Genomic DNA, 15,208 nt, shown 5'->3' with positions numbered 1-15,208 from the left:
TGCCAGGGTATCTGCCAGAGCATGAGGTTTTGACTGAATTCCAAAGTCAAAGGTGATGGAATAAGAGGTTATATGTAAGCCTTTTTGTCTTTTCCTTCCCCATCACCATTTTTAATTCTATCATTCCAATGTTAATTATTAGCACAGATTATTAAGAATAATTATAGGCCAGGCGCAGCAGTTTACGCCTATAATCTCACGCCTATAATCCCAGCACTCTGGGAGGCCAAGGTGGGCGGATCACAAAGTCAGGAGATGGAGACCGTCCTGGCTAACACGGTGAAACCCTGTCTCTACTAAAAATACAAAAAAGTAGCCGGGCATGGTGGCACACACCTGTAGTCCCAGCTACTCAGGAGGCTGAGGCAGGAGAAACGCTTGAACCCAGGAGGCGGAGGCTGCAGTGAGCCAAGGTCACGCCACTGCACTCCAGCCTGGACAACAGAGACACTCCATCTCAAAAAAAAAAAAAAAAAAAAAAAAGAATATTATGTCTTCATTCATTCATTCATTCAGTCATTCACTAGTATTTACTGAGTACCTGATAAGAGTTATAAGAAACATGGCCAAAATAAAACTCTGAGATCCAAGTCTTTCAAAGCTGCAAGAGATCTCAAAGGTCACCTAGTCCAAACCTATCATTTCCCAGATTAAAAACTGAGGTACAGAGGGACTGGAATCTTTCCTGAGTTCACATATTTAAGCATTTATTGAGTCATACTCTATGCCAGGCACAAAGGATATAGGAATGAATAGGCCTTCCTTTCAAGGAGAACACAGTCTGGTGGAAAAGACAAATACCATGACTCCAGTTAAATCACCTCCGGAAAGGAAGACCCAAATGTACATAATGGAAATGTCTAGCATAGAACAGGATGGACAGTATAGAGTACTCATATTGCCCGTTGTGGTTAACAGCACAAGCACTGAAGTAGTCTTGGATTTGAACCCCAGTTCTGTCACTTACCTGGCTGTATAACATTGGGCAAGTTACTTAAATTCTCTATGCCTCAGCTTCCACATCTATAGAATGAGATAATAATAATAGTACATATCTTATAAGGTTATGGTATTAGATTAAATAATGAATCTAAGGGCTGGGCGCAGTGGCTCATGCCTGTAATCCCAACACTTTGGGAGGCCAAGGCCGGCGGATTGCTTGAGTCCAGGAGTTCGAGACCAGTCTGAGCAACATGGTGAAACTCTGTCTCTACAAAAAATTAGCCAGGCATGGTGGTGCACACCTGTGGTCCCAGCTACTTGGCAGGCTGAGGTGGGAGAATCACCTGAGCCTGGGAGGCTGAGGTTGCAGTGAGCAAAGATCACTCTACTGTACTCCAGCCTGAGTGGCAGAGCAAGACTGTCTAAAAAAAAAAAAAAAAAAAAAAAGAATGCATTTGAAACACTTGGCACAGGACTAGGCACAGAATAAGTAATCTGTATTATTTCACCCTCAGCACTCTTTTCTGCTAAGCCCTGGCCTCAGAATCCTTCTCAACACAGGCTTCTAAGCATCTATGATCAGATGGCTGTCTCTGAGATAAAACAAATCTGCTATTCCTAGTCTAGAATATGAGCCCACTGTTTACTACCCTATGGCTTTTTCCCCACTACACTTGCCACCACTCATTTTACATGCCTAAAAAAAATCCAGAGGTAGTCAGATATCCAAGACTAAACTTCAGTCACATATGCCTTGATCCCTCAGTAAGATATTGGCTTGGACCAAAAATCTCTAGAGAAGAAAATCTCTGGCAACAAGGAACATTTACTAAATGTCTATAGGGAGAGAACCACAGGAGAAAGAACAAACAAACAAACAAAAAACCAGTGATTACTGCTTGAAGAAGCAAGGGATGGGAACTTCCACAGTCTGCCCACTGGGGGTTTACCAACCTAGCTGGGAAGAGGAGACGTAACACTGACTGCCACTTCCTCCTTGATGTGCCCACTGCACCCACCCCACTATCACAGCACCTGTGACATATTTTGCATGTACTTATCACTCTTTCTCTACTCATACCAGTCTGTGAACTCTCTGAGGACAATTATCACACTTTATCCATTTTGGTATTATCAGGCACACCAAAGTGCCTGGCACACAGACGTTTCAGAAGTTTGAGGACTAAGTTGAGAAATGAGGGAACAAACTTAAACAGAGAAAACCATAAAAGGCAGGGGGAAAAGGTAGCAGTGTAGATCGGAATAGTCCAAGAAGCCAAGCAAGCTAGAACTTTAAAGGGCAGGTGGAATTTCAAAAGCCAATAAGGGAAAAGAAAGGTATTCTAGGCAGACTGGACAGCACCAACAAAGCCCGGCAGTAATTAGAAACAGTACATAGAGTGCTAGAGCCAGAAAGAGCTAGAGACGATTTCATCCAATAACTCAATTCTCACGGGGATGTCGTAAACATTTAATAAAAAAGCATATACCATTAGGCAGAGGAGCTGGCATATCACAAACATCCAGTAAATGGTAGCTATCATACTATTAATCAAAAACAATGATTATCAAATACTTATTGGGTGCCTACTGTATGCCAGGAACATGCAGAGTGAAGAGAATACAATGGTGAGCAAGATACACTTGGACTCTGCTCTCTCATGAAGCTTACAGTCTAGTGAGGAAGGCAGACAATTTTATAATGCTTGGTGAGCCTAGACAAAGTACAAGCGGGCTGAGGGAACATGAAGTGGGGTCACCCAATCAGTGGACTATAACAGAAAAATCCTTGGTTTTCAAAGGGTAGCTTCAAGCACCTTAGGGGTTCTGTTGAATCCATTCAAGGACCACAAGGCTTCAGAGTGAAATTTTGTTTGAATAAAAGGTTTCATGACTAAATAAAGGTTTAAAAACCACCAATCTAGTCCGGTCTTCTCCTTTAACAAGAGCAAAACAGGGCCAAAGAGAGGTAAATTATTCACTTGAGGCAATAATATTAATACCTCAAGTTAGCTGCAAGCTGGGATACCTGCTTTGAACTCTGGCTTGAGTTAGAAACTCCTCACTGATATGCATGATTTCACATCATTTTGGCAGATAAACAGGACTTGGGAGTGGACACATCCAGATTCACAGGCACTAGCCAGGCAATGCCCTGGCTGGCCCTATTGGGTATTGAAGTGCTTTTCTACCTTAATTCCCAAGCTAGCTTTCTGTGCCAAAAGGGTGCATCTAATTCCTCTCAGAGGTTGGTTAGCCTCCCCTTTGAGGAGGAAATCACTAGCTCCAGGAGTAGATTGGCTTTTGGGCCACCTAACTGGTACCCACATCTTATCCTACTAGCATCTCAAGCATGCTGTACTTTGGCAGGCTGAGAGACAGAACTGAGCTTAGGCAGTCATCATGGCCAGTTTAATACCTGAGCTGAGCTGGCTAGGCCCATCTCTCCTCTCCCTAACTACCAACAGGCTAATCATTCCTCCTGAAAAGGGGTTCAGCAGAATCCACCAGTTATCAGTAAGTTAAAGGACCTGTATGGAAAAACCAATATTCTTTTGGTTAACCCTCATTTTGATCCCCTCAGGGATGACATGCTGCTTTATGTTTTGAAAATGGAAATTTTATACACAAAGAAAAGAGTTTGGGTCTTTAAAATGAAGGGAAACAAACACTCTGGAATCTGGAAACATGGGTTTAAATCTTTGTGACACCACTTGGTAGCCTCAAGACTCTTGGCCTATCTCAAATCCTCTGAACCTCAGCTTCCTCAATCACAAATAGGGAATACTAATAAAACCTTCCTCACAAATGTGAGATTCAAAATGCTCTTTTGAATCACAGCCACTTATCAAATATACGGTATCAATTTTTACATGAGATGATTAAGACGATACAATTTTAAAGTACCCACCCCCTAGAGCACAAATAGTGGAGTAAGAAATGGAACCCAGGTGCTCAGTATAGCATGGGCTAAGCTCCATATAGCATAGGCAGGCCTGGATCAGAAGCTGTACTTCCCCATTCACAAACTGTGGAATCCTAGGAAAGTTCCTTAGCCTCTCTAGCCTCAGTTTCATTTATAAAATGGGGTTAACTCCATCTAATTCACATGCCTACTGTTAATAATAAATGAGATGATGCAGGTAAAGGGTTTTAAACAGAGGCTGGTGTATGGTAAGAGCTGAATAAATAGTAGCCTTTTCTACCGGTAGCTCTTTTCCTAAACCCTCTTTTCTATTTATCCCTCTAAAGGAAGAAGTCATTAGGAAAGCCTAAATTACGTCTCAACTTCTAGAGAAAGTACTAATGAAACCAGACAAAAAAAGAGAAAAGGAATATGAATGAATGCCGTTCCAGACTACGTATCATGCTAATGGCATCTAATATTGGAAAACATAGGTGTAATATCCTGAATATACACAGCGTGTACCTTCTTTCCAAAGAAGTAGAAAAGTACACCAACTCCATCTTAGCCAGGCTACCCATTACCCAATTATAATCTCGGCTCCACATTAGAGTCTATCAATAAAACAGAAAGTGCTACACAGGGGGCAATATTAATGCCACATGTAAACCACTGCTCTTTTGTAAACCCAACCTTTTTCAGCTCAAACCCATCTCTATCATAAAGACTTTACTGACTCTCCCTAGCTGACTCAAGTGCTTGATCTCTTGTGCCCCACTGCATTTGTTACATGCCTCCATTACAGCAATTATCTAGTATTATAATACGCTATTTGCATGTCTCTTCACTCGACTGTAAATTGGTAAAGATCCTGTCTTACTCATCTTTGAATTATCAGTGCATAACACACAGTAGACCCCATAATTACATATTAAAGACGGATTTCACCTGCTCTTTCACAAGCTAAGGCTGCAAAGAAACAGCTGGGGAGACATTAGTAGAAACTTGAATACCAACTAAGGTCTGCCAGACCAGACCTCTGTTATTTTTGGAGCTTGAAGGGATGACTGTTCCTGCTTCTCAGAGCTTACTTTCTCAAACACACAACAACAAAAAAGATAGAACCAGTCCACACGGAATTTCCAGACAACAGATTATACCTTTTCTCAGGAAATGAAACAAGTAACAAGGTTCCTGGAATGAATGCTAGTGGTTTCATATAAAGTTAACTCCTATGCATGATACTCTGTAAAGTCTATTATACTACTAGACGCTCTTAAGTCCTTCAAGCAATAAAGAAAAGCTAAGAAACAAAAATCAAACATGTCTTAATGAAAATGTTATTTTCTTAGCCGGGCACGGTGACTCACACCTGTAATCCCAGCAACATTTGGGAGGCCAAGACCGGCGGCTCACCTGAGGTCAGGAGTTTTGAGGCCAGCCTGACCAACATGGAAAAACTCTGTCTCTACTAAAAATACAAAAAATCAGCCGGGCGTGGTGGTGCATGCCTGTAATCCCAGCTACTCAGGAGGCTGTGGCAGGAGAATTGTTTGAACCCAGAAGGCAGAGGTTGTGGTGAGCTGAGATTGCAACACTGCACTCCAGCATGGGCAATAAGAGCGAAACTCCATCTCAAATAAAAAAAGAAAATGTTATTTTCTCCTCTGCCAAAACTTCTGCTGTTTATCTCAATGAACCCTGACATATGTAACTACAGCTTTGAGATATACGTAATTGTCTCAAGGGAGAGCCCATGACTAACAAACCTTAAATAAGAACTTCAATACAGTATTTACCCTTTCCAAAGTGTCTTCAAATATATCTCATTGAACCACAGCCAACTGTAATCACAGAAATGTAAAAGCTAGAAGGGGTCTTGGAGGTCATTTCCACAACCACTCCACCTAACCAACCAACTGGTATCCAAACACCTGTAGTCTCTAGTGATTGGGAGGTAGAAGACTACAACACTTCTTTAAAAATCCCCCTGCTGTGATCACCTGTCAATTTCTCAGTCCCTTCCTCCCACCTTAATGATCCCAATCAGGTAATCCAACTCCTCCAACTCATCCCACTACCAGGCAACAGTCTTACTGCTTCCCAAGTCCACTTCTCCCTTTCTCTGAACCTCATCTTCAATCATCCCCAATCCTCCCCACTCTTCCCACACCCAACACACAGCAAGGGGCCTCTAAGATTCTGACCCCTCAGAGATCTCACTGGTTCTATCTCTGACAACCAATCCCCTTCCTCCTATTCCTGTGATGTCTTTGTCCATATGCTTGCGTGTGCAAGATCACAAACACCACTAGCTATCAATGTCTCCATGGCTTCAGAATCTTTTCACCTCTGTCTCTGCTTCTCTGCCCTGTCCCTTCATTCCTTTCACACTCAACATCTCCTTCCTCCTAGTGATTCAAGGACCACTGGTAATTTAATACCCCAGTCTTTAAATGCCTATTAGATAGGTAAAGGGAACATACAATCTCAAGGAGCTCACCTTCAAGGAACTCATAAGTTCAGAAGAAGAGAGAGACACTTATTTATCGTTTAAAACTCAGCAACTCCGGGAAGCCTTCCCTATCCCAAGCTGAAATGTTGCACACTTCTCAGTGCCACCATTATATCTCTAATGCAATGACTAGTCTTCTTGTCTGTCTCCCACCACTAGACTGTGGGCTCTTCAACGGAGGGGCCCCTTGTCTCCCTAGCACCTGGCCCAGAACCCGGAGCAAAAGTCATAATGTTTATTAAGTGAATAAATGCATGAATTCCGGCATACAATCATTTATTCATCCACTTGTTCCTTCATTCGTTGGCCAAAACTTTACTGAGCATGCATTAGATACAAAGTCTTAGAATGTAACGATAAATAAAACAGTTCCAACTTTAAGATAACTCAAAGCTATACTACTAGTGGATTAGCACTCTTTCCCGGTCTGTGTCCCCAACCCCCACCCTAGGCTTAGACAGAGTCCTCTCCCACAGTGGAAGCCCAGCCTTCCCCTGAAGAAATTCACGTCCCTCCAACTCAAACTACCTCTTAGCCCTTCGGTCCTACCCTAAGACACCCAGCTAGTAATCACAAAATCTTAACACCCCCACCCCTCCGACCTCTCTCTCTGTCCTCCATCTTCACCCTTGAGGCTAATGCAAGTCTTCTACTCCCAAGGCCGCCTCGGAGTCCCCAAGTCAGGAGTGCCTCTGACTTCGCTCTCCACGCACCCGCCCCCTAGTCAGCTCCTTCCCTCTCAGGATCTTTCCCTTCTCTCCTAAGACCCCCACCTCCCGATACCTCACTGCCCCTCCCCTCAGTCTCAGGTTGAGTCTCTCCTCGTCTCTCAACTCCGCTTACCTCATCCAGCTCCCGTTCCCCAGCAGCACCACCTCCAACCTCCACCTCCACCACTGCCGCCATCTTCACGGCTCGCCCCCTCACCGCAGTCCCCGCGCGAGCCAGCTGCTTCCGCCGCTCAAGTGCTCCTAGCCAATCGGCGGCTCGGACTCCAGCAGAGGGGGCGGGGCATCAACACAGGCGGAGACTGTCAGGGATCAGGAGGTTATCTACTTGCTGCACGTTTCAGGGTCAAGGAGAGAGGAGTACCGTGCCCTTGCAAGCTTCAGCAAGGCAGCGTTCTTGGAAAATGAGAAATTTGAATCGCATTATTTTCAGTGCAACTATTTAACCAATTCTTCCCTTTGGAGAGCCAAATGGGAGCGTTCCAAAACGGGCAACTTTCGCGACGCTCCCTCAGTCTGGGCTCCAAGGAGCGAGACGTGGGGACTAGGAACTACGTTTCCCAAGCTGCACTGAGGCTGACCCGGAAGTTTAAATTCCGCTCCCTCCACGAAAGAGTTGTAGTGAGTGAAAATAAACATTAAAACACACGCAAATGTATTTTCCTGGCTGCAGCACCTGCCATCTTGCCTCGGTAGGACTCATTTTCAAAAACAGCAGCTTCTTGAAGCCCCAGAACGCATTCCTGTGTTACGGAAGACGGAAGAGTAGCTCTCGGGGTCAGAAGGCGGAGGTCAGAAGGCCGAATTGGCGGGAGAATAGGTTTGGTGGTCCGAGATCCGAGGCAACGGTGGCTCCTCGAGGTCCACGGTCCCGGGTGAGGGGCGTTGGGATTTGTTGATGGGGAGGGGAGTGGCCGAGAGGGAGGAGGGGTGGCCATCAAGGAAATGAACTGAGCAGCCTGTTCCCGATGAGCTGTGAAAGCAGCGGTGCGGCTTGAGCTCCCGAAACTGAGAGCCGAAGAGCCTTGCGGGACCTCCAGGGCACCCACATTCCGCGTCTTACTTAGGCTGTCATGCCAGTTCACACACCTCGGCACACTTTTCTAACCCACATCCTGCGGCCCTAGCTTCTGCCTTACTCTCCTTTTGATACACCATTCACTGTCCCACCCCTACGTATACCTTCATAACTGATTTTTCAGCAGCCGGTGAACTCGATACCTTGCAAGCCTGTAGCCCCAGCTCACACGCCTCTGGGCGTCCGCCTGGATCTGTCTGGTGAATGGAACTAGGATGACCTGTGAGCCCACAGAACGTCTAGAAAAGTCAGCTTTACATTGGGACCAACAGAAAATTACAGGGAATTATCTACATCATCCACAGGCATCCCATTTACTTAAAAATAATCATTTTTATTTTGTGACACTTAATACGGAGAATATTGTAAATACTGTACACCCATCACCCTAAATTGACTACTGGCATTATGATTTATTTGCTTATTTTTTAAAAGCTAGATAATACAATGAAAGTTAAACTTACCTGTTTTTTCTACTCTCAAGCCTATTACCCTCTCATCCTCTCCAGAAGCAACTATTATGAATTAGAATTAGCTTGCGTTCTCCCAGTCCATTTTTAATAATTATATGTAGCCATGACTATATAGTATTGTATTGTGTTTCATTTTGTTTTTTAATCTCAGTGCTTTTTTTTTTTTCTTTGAAACGGTGTCTCGCTGTGTTACCAAGGCTGGAATGCACTGGTTCAATCTGGGCTCACTGCAGCCTCCGCCTACTGGGTTCAAACGATTCTCATGTCTCAGCCTCCCAAATAGCTGGGACTACGTATGCGCCACCACGCCTGAGGAAATTTCATATTTTTAGTAGAGATGGGGTCATGGCCATGGTCTCGAACTCCTGACCTCAAGTGATCCACCCGCCTCGGCCTCCCAAAGTGCTGGGATTACAGGTGTGAACCACTGTGCCCAGCCTGAGTGATACAGGGTCCGGCTCTGTCGCCCAGGCTGGAGTGCAGTGGCGTGATAACTGCTCACTGTAGTCTCATCTCCCAGGCTCAAGCAATTCTCCCACCTCAGCCTTGTGAGTACCTGGGACTATAGGCATGTGCCACCACACCTGGCTAATTTTTAAAAATATTTTGTGGAGATGGGGTCCCACTATGTTGCTGGTCTTGAACTCCTGGGTTCAAGCAATCCTCCTGAGCCTCCGCCTCCCAAAGTGTTGAGATTACAGGCGTGAGCCACTGTACCCAGCCTTTTAGGTATAATTATTTGTCTTTATTTTATTTTATTTTATTTCATTTTTTGAGACAGAATCTCACTTTGTCACCCAGGCTGGAGTACAGAGGGGTGATCTTGGCTCACTGCAACCTTTGCCTCCCGGGTTCAAGTGATTCTCCTGCCTCAGCCTCCTCAGTAGCTGGGATTACAGGCATGTGCCACCACACCCAGCTAATTTTTGTATTTTGAGTAGACACAGGGTTTCACCATGTTGGCCAGGCTGGTCTCAAACTCCTGACCTCAAGTGATCCACCCACCTCAACCTCCCAAAATGCTGGGATTACAGGTGTGAGCCACCACGCCCAGCCTAGGTATAATTTTTTAGACACGTTGTGAGGTAGGGATCTACTTTTATTTTTCTTCACATTGTCAACCAATTTCCTGAACATCATTTATTACTTTATTGTTTCTGACAGAATCATGATGCTTCTCTGAAGTGTGGGAGATCATGAACATGACAAAAATCCACATCCTCAAAGAGCTTGCTACTTAGTGAGAAGGCATACAGGGTAAACAAGTAATTACCAAAAAATGGCAGCAACAGTTTTTGTAAGGGAAGGAGTTCTCAAAGAACTTAATCTTGTGAGAACTACAAGCAGTTTGATTGTCAGGATTGCCAAACCAAGAGTGTTTATTTATTTATGTATTTATTTATTTTTGAGACAGGGTTTCACTGTCTCCCAGGCTGGAGTGTGATGGTGCAATCTCAGCTCACTGCAACCTCTGCCTCCCAAGCTCAAGCAATCCTCCTGCCTCAGCCTCCTGAGTAGCTTGGACTCCAGGCACACGCCACCACATTTGGCTAATTTTTTTTTTTTTTTTTCAGAGATGGGATTTCGCCATGTTGCCCAGGCTGATCTTGAACTCCTGGGCTGAAGATATCCACCCTCCTTGGCCTCCCAGTGTGCTGGGATTATAGGCCTGAGCCACCATGCCTGGCCCGAGTGTTCATTGATGATGAGAGATGGGCTTTTCGCATCAAATCACAAAAATATGCTGTGAGTTTCTTCAAAACAGAGACTATGTCTTTTTTTTTTTTTTTTTTTTTTTTTTTTGAGACGGAGTCTTGCTCTGTTGCCCAGGCTAGAGTGCAGTGGCACGATCTCGGCTCATTACAAGCTCCGCCTCCCAGGTTCACGCCATTCTCCTGCCTCAGCCTCCCGAGTAGTTGGGACTACAGGCCCCCGCCACCACGTCCGGCTAATTTTTTGTACTCCTGACCTCGTGATCCGCCCACCTCAGCCTCCCAAAGTGCTGGGATTACAGGCGTGAGCCACTGCGCCTGGCTCAGAGACTATGTCTTGCTTCTTTTTATTATTTTTATATCTCCAAAATCTAGCAGAAGAGGAAAGATTTTTGTGTGCCCAGTGAGTTCCCGTAGTGGGAATAGTGAGCTTTAATTAATCTGAGCCCTAGAGAGGAGACTCAGGACTCATCCTTCATTCTTCTGTCTTTGAAGCCTTAGCCGCATACGGGCTGTGGCCTGTGAGGACTGCTTGATGTTTAGATGGCATTCACTAAGAGTTTGTTACTGCTATTGCTGCAATCTACCCCATTTTGAATGCTTTATGACTGTGAGCCTTTGGAGCACAATTTTTATGGTCATTCGTTCAACAGACATTTGCAAATCAGGAACTATATTCTCCCTTTTACATTGGGTACACAGAAATGATTCAGACGTGAAACCTGTCCCCCGAGAGCTTACAATTTGTCAAGGGACAAAGAAGACATATACCCATATAATTGTAATATGAGGCACTCTGTTAAAGGCTAAGTGAGAATTGACAGGTTGGAGCTGTCACCTTGAGCTGTTTAAGCAGAGGAGAGGTGACATTTGAGCACCAAAGATGCATTAGATTTGGTAAATGGGAAAGAGAAAGAACATTCCAAGCAGAGGCAATGGCATGAGCAAAATCGTGGAGAAAAGGGAAAAAAAGTTTTGGTGGGGAGGGTAAGAAAAAGACCATTATGGCCAGGAGTATATCAAGAGTCACGGACTCATATTTTCAGGAGCCAGATGGGTAGTAAACATGAATAAAATGGACAGGGATAAATATTTGAAGAGATTCCACCTAAAGACACTCAGACAACTTTAACAACTCCTCTCAGCAAGGAATTGTTGAAGTAAGGTGATGGATGCATAAGTTCATTATACTAATATGTGTGTTTTTGCATATATTTAAAATTTTACATAAAATGTTTGGCAAAACACGAAGTACAAATACCCATGTGAACTTTTTTTTTTGTTTTTTTTCTGAGACGGAGTCTCGCTCTGTAGCCCAGGCTAGAGTGCAGTGGCAGTGGCACGATCTCTGCTCACTGCAAGCTCCACCTCCCGGGTTCACGCCATTCTCCTGCCTCAGCCTCCCGAGTAGCTGGGACTACAGGCGCCCACCACCACGCCAGGCTTATATTTTGTATTTTAATAGAGACGGGGTTTCACCATGTTAGCCAGGATGGTCTCAATCTCCTGACCTCGTGATCCGCCCACCTTGGCCTCCCAAACTGCTGGGATTACAGGCATAAGCCACCGCGCCCGGTCCAGAACTTTTTTTTTTAGAGTTAGGGTCTCACTCTGTCACCCAGGCTGGAATGCAGTGGCATCGTCATGGCTCACTGCAGCCTCCAACTCCTGGGCTCAAGTGATCTTCCTGCCTTAGTCACCTGAGTAGCTAGGACCACAGGCACACGCCACCACACCCAGCTTAGCAAGGGTTTTGCAATAAATCAGCAAGTCATTGATGATGTCTAGTAGAGGAATAACTTCAAGAAAAGCTAAATGTAGGAAGATTAATTTTAAGAGAAGAAAAAAAGTTGTGTCATACATTTAGTCAAACATTTGTTGCCTATCCTTACTATGTACTAGGCTCTAGTGATATAAAGGTGTACAATTTAAGGCACAATTCATGCCCTTGAGAACTCACCTATATATAAATCCAACATTAACATCTTAATATATTATTTTGTACTTGCTGCTGTGCTGCCTTCTGGTTTCATTCGAGTAATTTTGTGTTTGTTGGAGCCTCATCAGCTGATTCAAACCTACTCCCTGCCACCACTCCCACCAGGCCCATGTTTGTCATCAGAAATGGACTGACTCGGCCAGGCACAGTGGCTCACGCCTGTAATCCCAACACTTTGGGAGGCCGAGGCGGGTGGATCATGAGGTCAGGAGATTGAGACCATCCTGGCTAACACGGTGAAACTCCATCTCTACTTAAAATACAAAAAATTAGCCAGGCGTGGTGGCGGGCACCTGTAGTCCCTGCTACTCGGGAGGCTGAAGCAGGAGAATGGCGTGAACCCGGGAGGAGGAGCTTGCAGTAAGCCAAGATCGTGCCACTGCACTCCAGTCTGGGTGACAGAGCAAGACTCTGTCTCAAAAAAAAAAAAAAAAAAACAGAAATGAACTGACTGCTGCAAGTAACTCCTGTTACCGCAGCCATGGCTAGTTTGTTTTTCTTCTGTTCTCTTTTTCAGGAGTAATGTGAGGATTCTTGCTTTTCTGGAAGCTAACACATAGTCAGTGCCAAAGTAGTGACAGAAGAAATCTTGGGAGGAAGCATTTTTGTCTTGTACTTGAAACAGCTGCTGGGCCCACCATGGCTCCTGTGAAGATCAGCCATGTGGTATCATTTTCTTCTCAGGTATATTAATCAGCAGGCATGATTTGTTTTCTTAATAACTGAAAGGAGTGAAAAAAATAGGAGTCTTGGCTCCACTTTCAGGAAACTCCCAATCTAATAGAAGAGACATTGTGAGTTCAGAGTCTAAGAGAAGAAACAGCTCTTGCCCTCAGGTTGTTCCCACAGAAGTGCAGGAAGCGCAAAAGAAGTCTTCTCAGAAGTTGAAAGTACAGAAAGCAGCACCCTCAGGATTCCGCCCAGTTTGAAGGGCACTGGCAAAGCTGTAAGCCCAGAAACTGCACCAGGATCCTCAGAAGGGGAGTTTGATCATTCTATCATTTAGAACAGGGTAGGACACTTGAGGTAATCCCAGACCTGTGAGGTTACCACCACCATCAAGTGTGATCTCAGCCTCCTTCCTAAAAGTTCTACAATATCCCAATTAGAGCTAGATCCTAGGCCCTGAGACCAGGCCTGATCTGATGTGGTGATTCTTAGGGACTTCCCACCCTTTCCTCTCCTGTCACTGCTCTATTTACTCCTACTCCACCTCTTTCCCTTCTGTTATCCTGGTCTTTCTCAAGGGGTGCCATTGGCATTTGGTGCCATAAGTCTGTATTTTGTAGCAATATTATTTGCATGATGAGATACTTAGCATCCCTGGCCCCCAGGCTTCTTAGTCATTGTGACAGTCAAAAACATCCCCACACATTTCAAGGAGATCCTTAGACCAGGCATGGGACTCATGCCTGTAATTCCAGCACTTTGGGAGCCCAAGGCAGGAGGATCTCTTGAGCCCAGGAGTTCAAGACCAGCCTGAGCAACACAGGGAGATCCCATTTCTACAAAAAATGAAAAATCAGCCCTGTGTGATAGCATGTGCCTGTGGTCCCAGCTACTCAGGAAGCCATGATGGGAGAATTGCTTGAGCCCAGGAGGTTGAAGCTAACAGTGAGCCATGATTGTGCCACTGCACTCCAGCCTGGGCGACAGAGCAAGACCTTGTATCAAAACAAACAAACAAACAAAAAAACCCTTAGAGGATCTTTAGGAACTAATATATTAACCCCTATTCTAAGAAAAAATATTATACTTACCCTCCTTACCTGCATGGTCAGGCTAAACAATTTGCTTCATAGACTTTTTACTTTTTTTAGACGGAGTCTCGCTCTGTTGCCCAGGCTGGAGTGCAGTGGTGTGATCTCGGCTCACCACAACCTCTGCCTCCTGAGTTCAAGTGTTTCTCCTGCCTCAGCCTCCTGAGTAGCTGGGATTACAGGCACATACCACCATGCCCAGCTAATTTTTGTATTTTTAGTAGAGATGGGGTTTCATTATGTTGGCCAGGCTGGTCTCAAAGTCCTGACCTCATGATTCGCCTGCCTTGGTCTCCCAGAGTGCTGAGATTTACAGGTGTGAGCCACCATGCCCAACTGCTTCATAGACTATTAGCCTTATAAAATGCTAGAGAACATTAGCTAGTTTCAAACTTCGTGTTTTCCACTGTACTGTTTAGAGATCCACTTCTATAAGTTGAAAGGGAGAGGGGGACAAGTATGTCCTCCCTACTTGTGCTTTAACCAGAGCTCTCCTTTTTATCAAAAAAATATGCACGCATGCACACACACACACCCCCCTCAGTGTAAGATTTCAGTTAAAAGGGTTTTATTGCTAAAACAAAAAAGGTTGAAAACCATGAGTCTGGTCTCTCTCTTTTACTTATGGATGAAGACATTTAGATTACAGGGCTCATACCTGTAATCCCAACACTTTGGGAGGTTGAGGTGGGAGGATAGCTTGAGGCTAGGGTTGGAGACCAACCTGAGCAATATAGCAAGATCCCATCTCTACAGAAAATTTTAAAATTAGCCAGGTGCGGTGGCTTACACCTGTAATCCCAACACTTTGGGAGGCTGAGGCGGGCAGATTGCTTGAGCCCAGGAGTTGAAGACCAGCCTGGGAAACATGGTCAAGCCCCATCTCTACAAAAGTTAGTTGGGTGTGGTGGCACGCACCTGTAGTCCCAGCTCCTCAGGAGACTGAGGTGGGAGGATCCTGAGCCTGGGAAGTTAAGGCTACAGTGAGCTGCGATTATGCGACTGCACTGTACCCTAGGTAATGAGCAAGACCCTGTCTCCATTAAAAATACAAATTAACTAGGTGCAGTGGCACACACCTGTAGTCCCAGCTACT

General features: G+C 44.9%; 2 protein-coding genes across 10 annotated transcripts in view; one reads left to right on the top strand and one right to left on the bottom strand.

The window, feature by feature from the left end:
• The window catches only part of RNF121 (ring finger protein 121), a 68,452-nt gene extending 60,920 nt beyond the window's left edge, over window positions 1-7,532 (bottom strand). The window contains exon 1 of one of the 2 annotated variants that reach the window (XM_003815687.5): window positions 7,206-7,532. In XM_003815687.5, the coding sequence (XP_003815735.1) occupies window positions 7,206-7,268 (63 nt within the window). In that variant the 5' untranslated portion in view covers window positions 7,269-7,532. The remainder of the gene's footprint in view (window positions 1-7,205) is intronic. The other variant, XM_008968650.4, reaches the window with a different exon arrangement.
• Window positions 7,533-7,673: 141 nt separating this feature from the next.
• XNDC1N (XRCC1 N-terminal domain containing 1, N-terminal like) overlaps window positions 7,674-15,208 on the top strand; it is a 72,851-nt gene continuing 65,316 nt past the window's right edge. For 4 of the 8 annotated variants that reach the window (XM_034933288.3, XM_034933286.3, XM_008968677.3 and 1 more), the window contains exon 1: window positions 7,744-7,965. In XM_034933288.3, the coding sequence (XP_034789179.1) occupies window positions 7,744-7,965 (222 nt within the window). Of the gene's footprint in view, window positions 7,966-8,491; window positions 10,388-12,869; window positions 13,037-15,208 lie in introns of those variants that run through there. The other 4 variants (XM_063608649.1, XM_055093744.2, XM_034933289.3 and 1 more) reach the window with 4 other exon arrangements.

Source organism: Pan paniscus, chromosome 9 (assembly GCF_029289425.2).
Source record: "Pan paniscus chromosome 9, NHGRI_mPanPan1-v2.0_pri, whole genome shotgun sequence".
Lineage (NCBI taxonomy): Eukaryota > Metazoa > Chordata > Mammalia > Primates > Hominidae > Pan > Pan paniscus.
The sequence above is the reverse complement of the archived record's forward strand: the minus strand, read 5'-3'. Positions and strand labels throughout refer to the sequence as shown.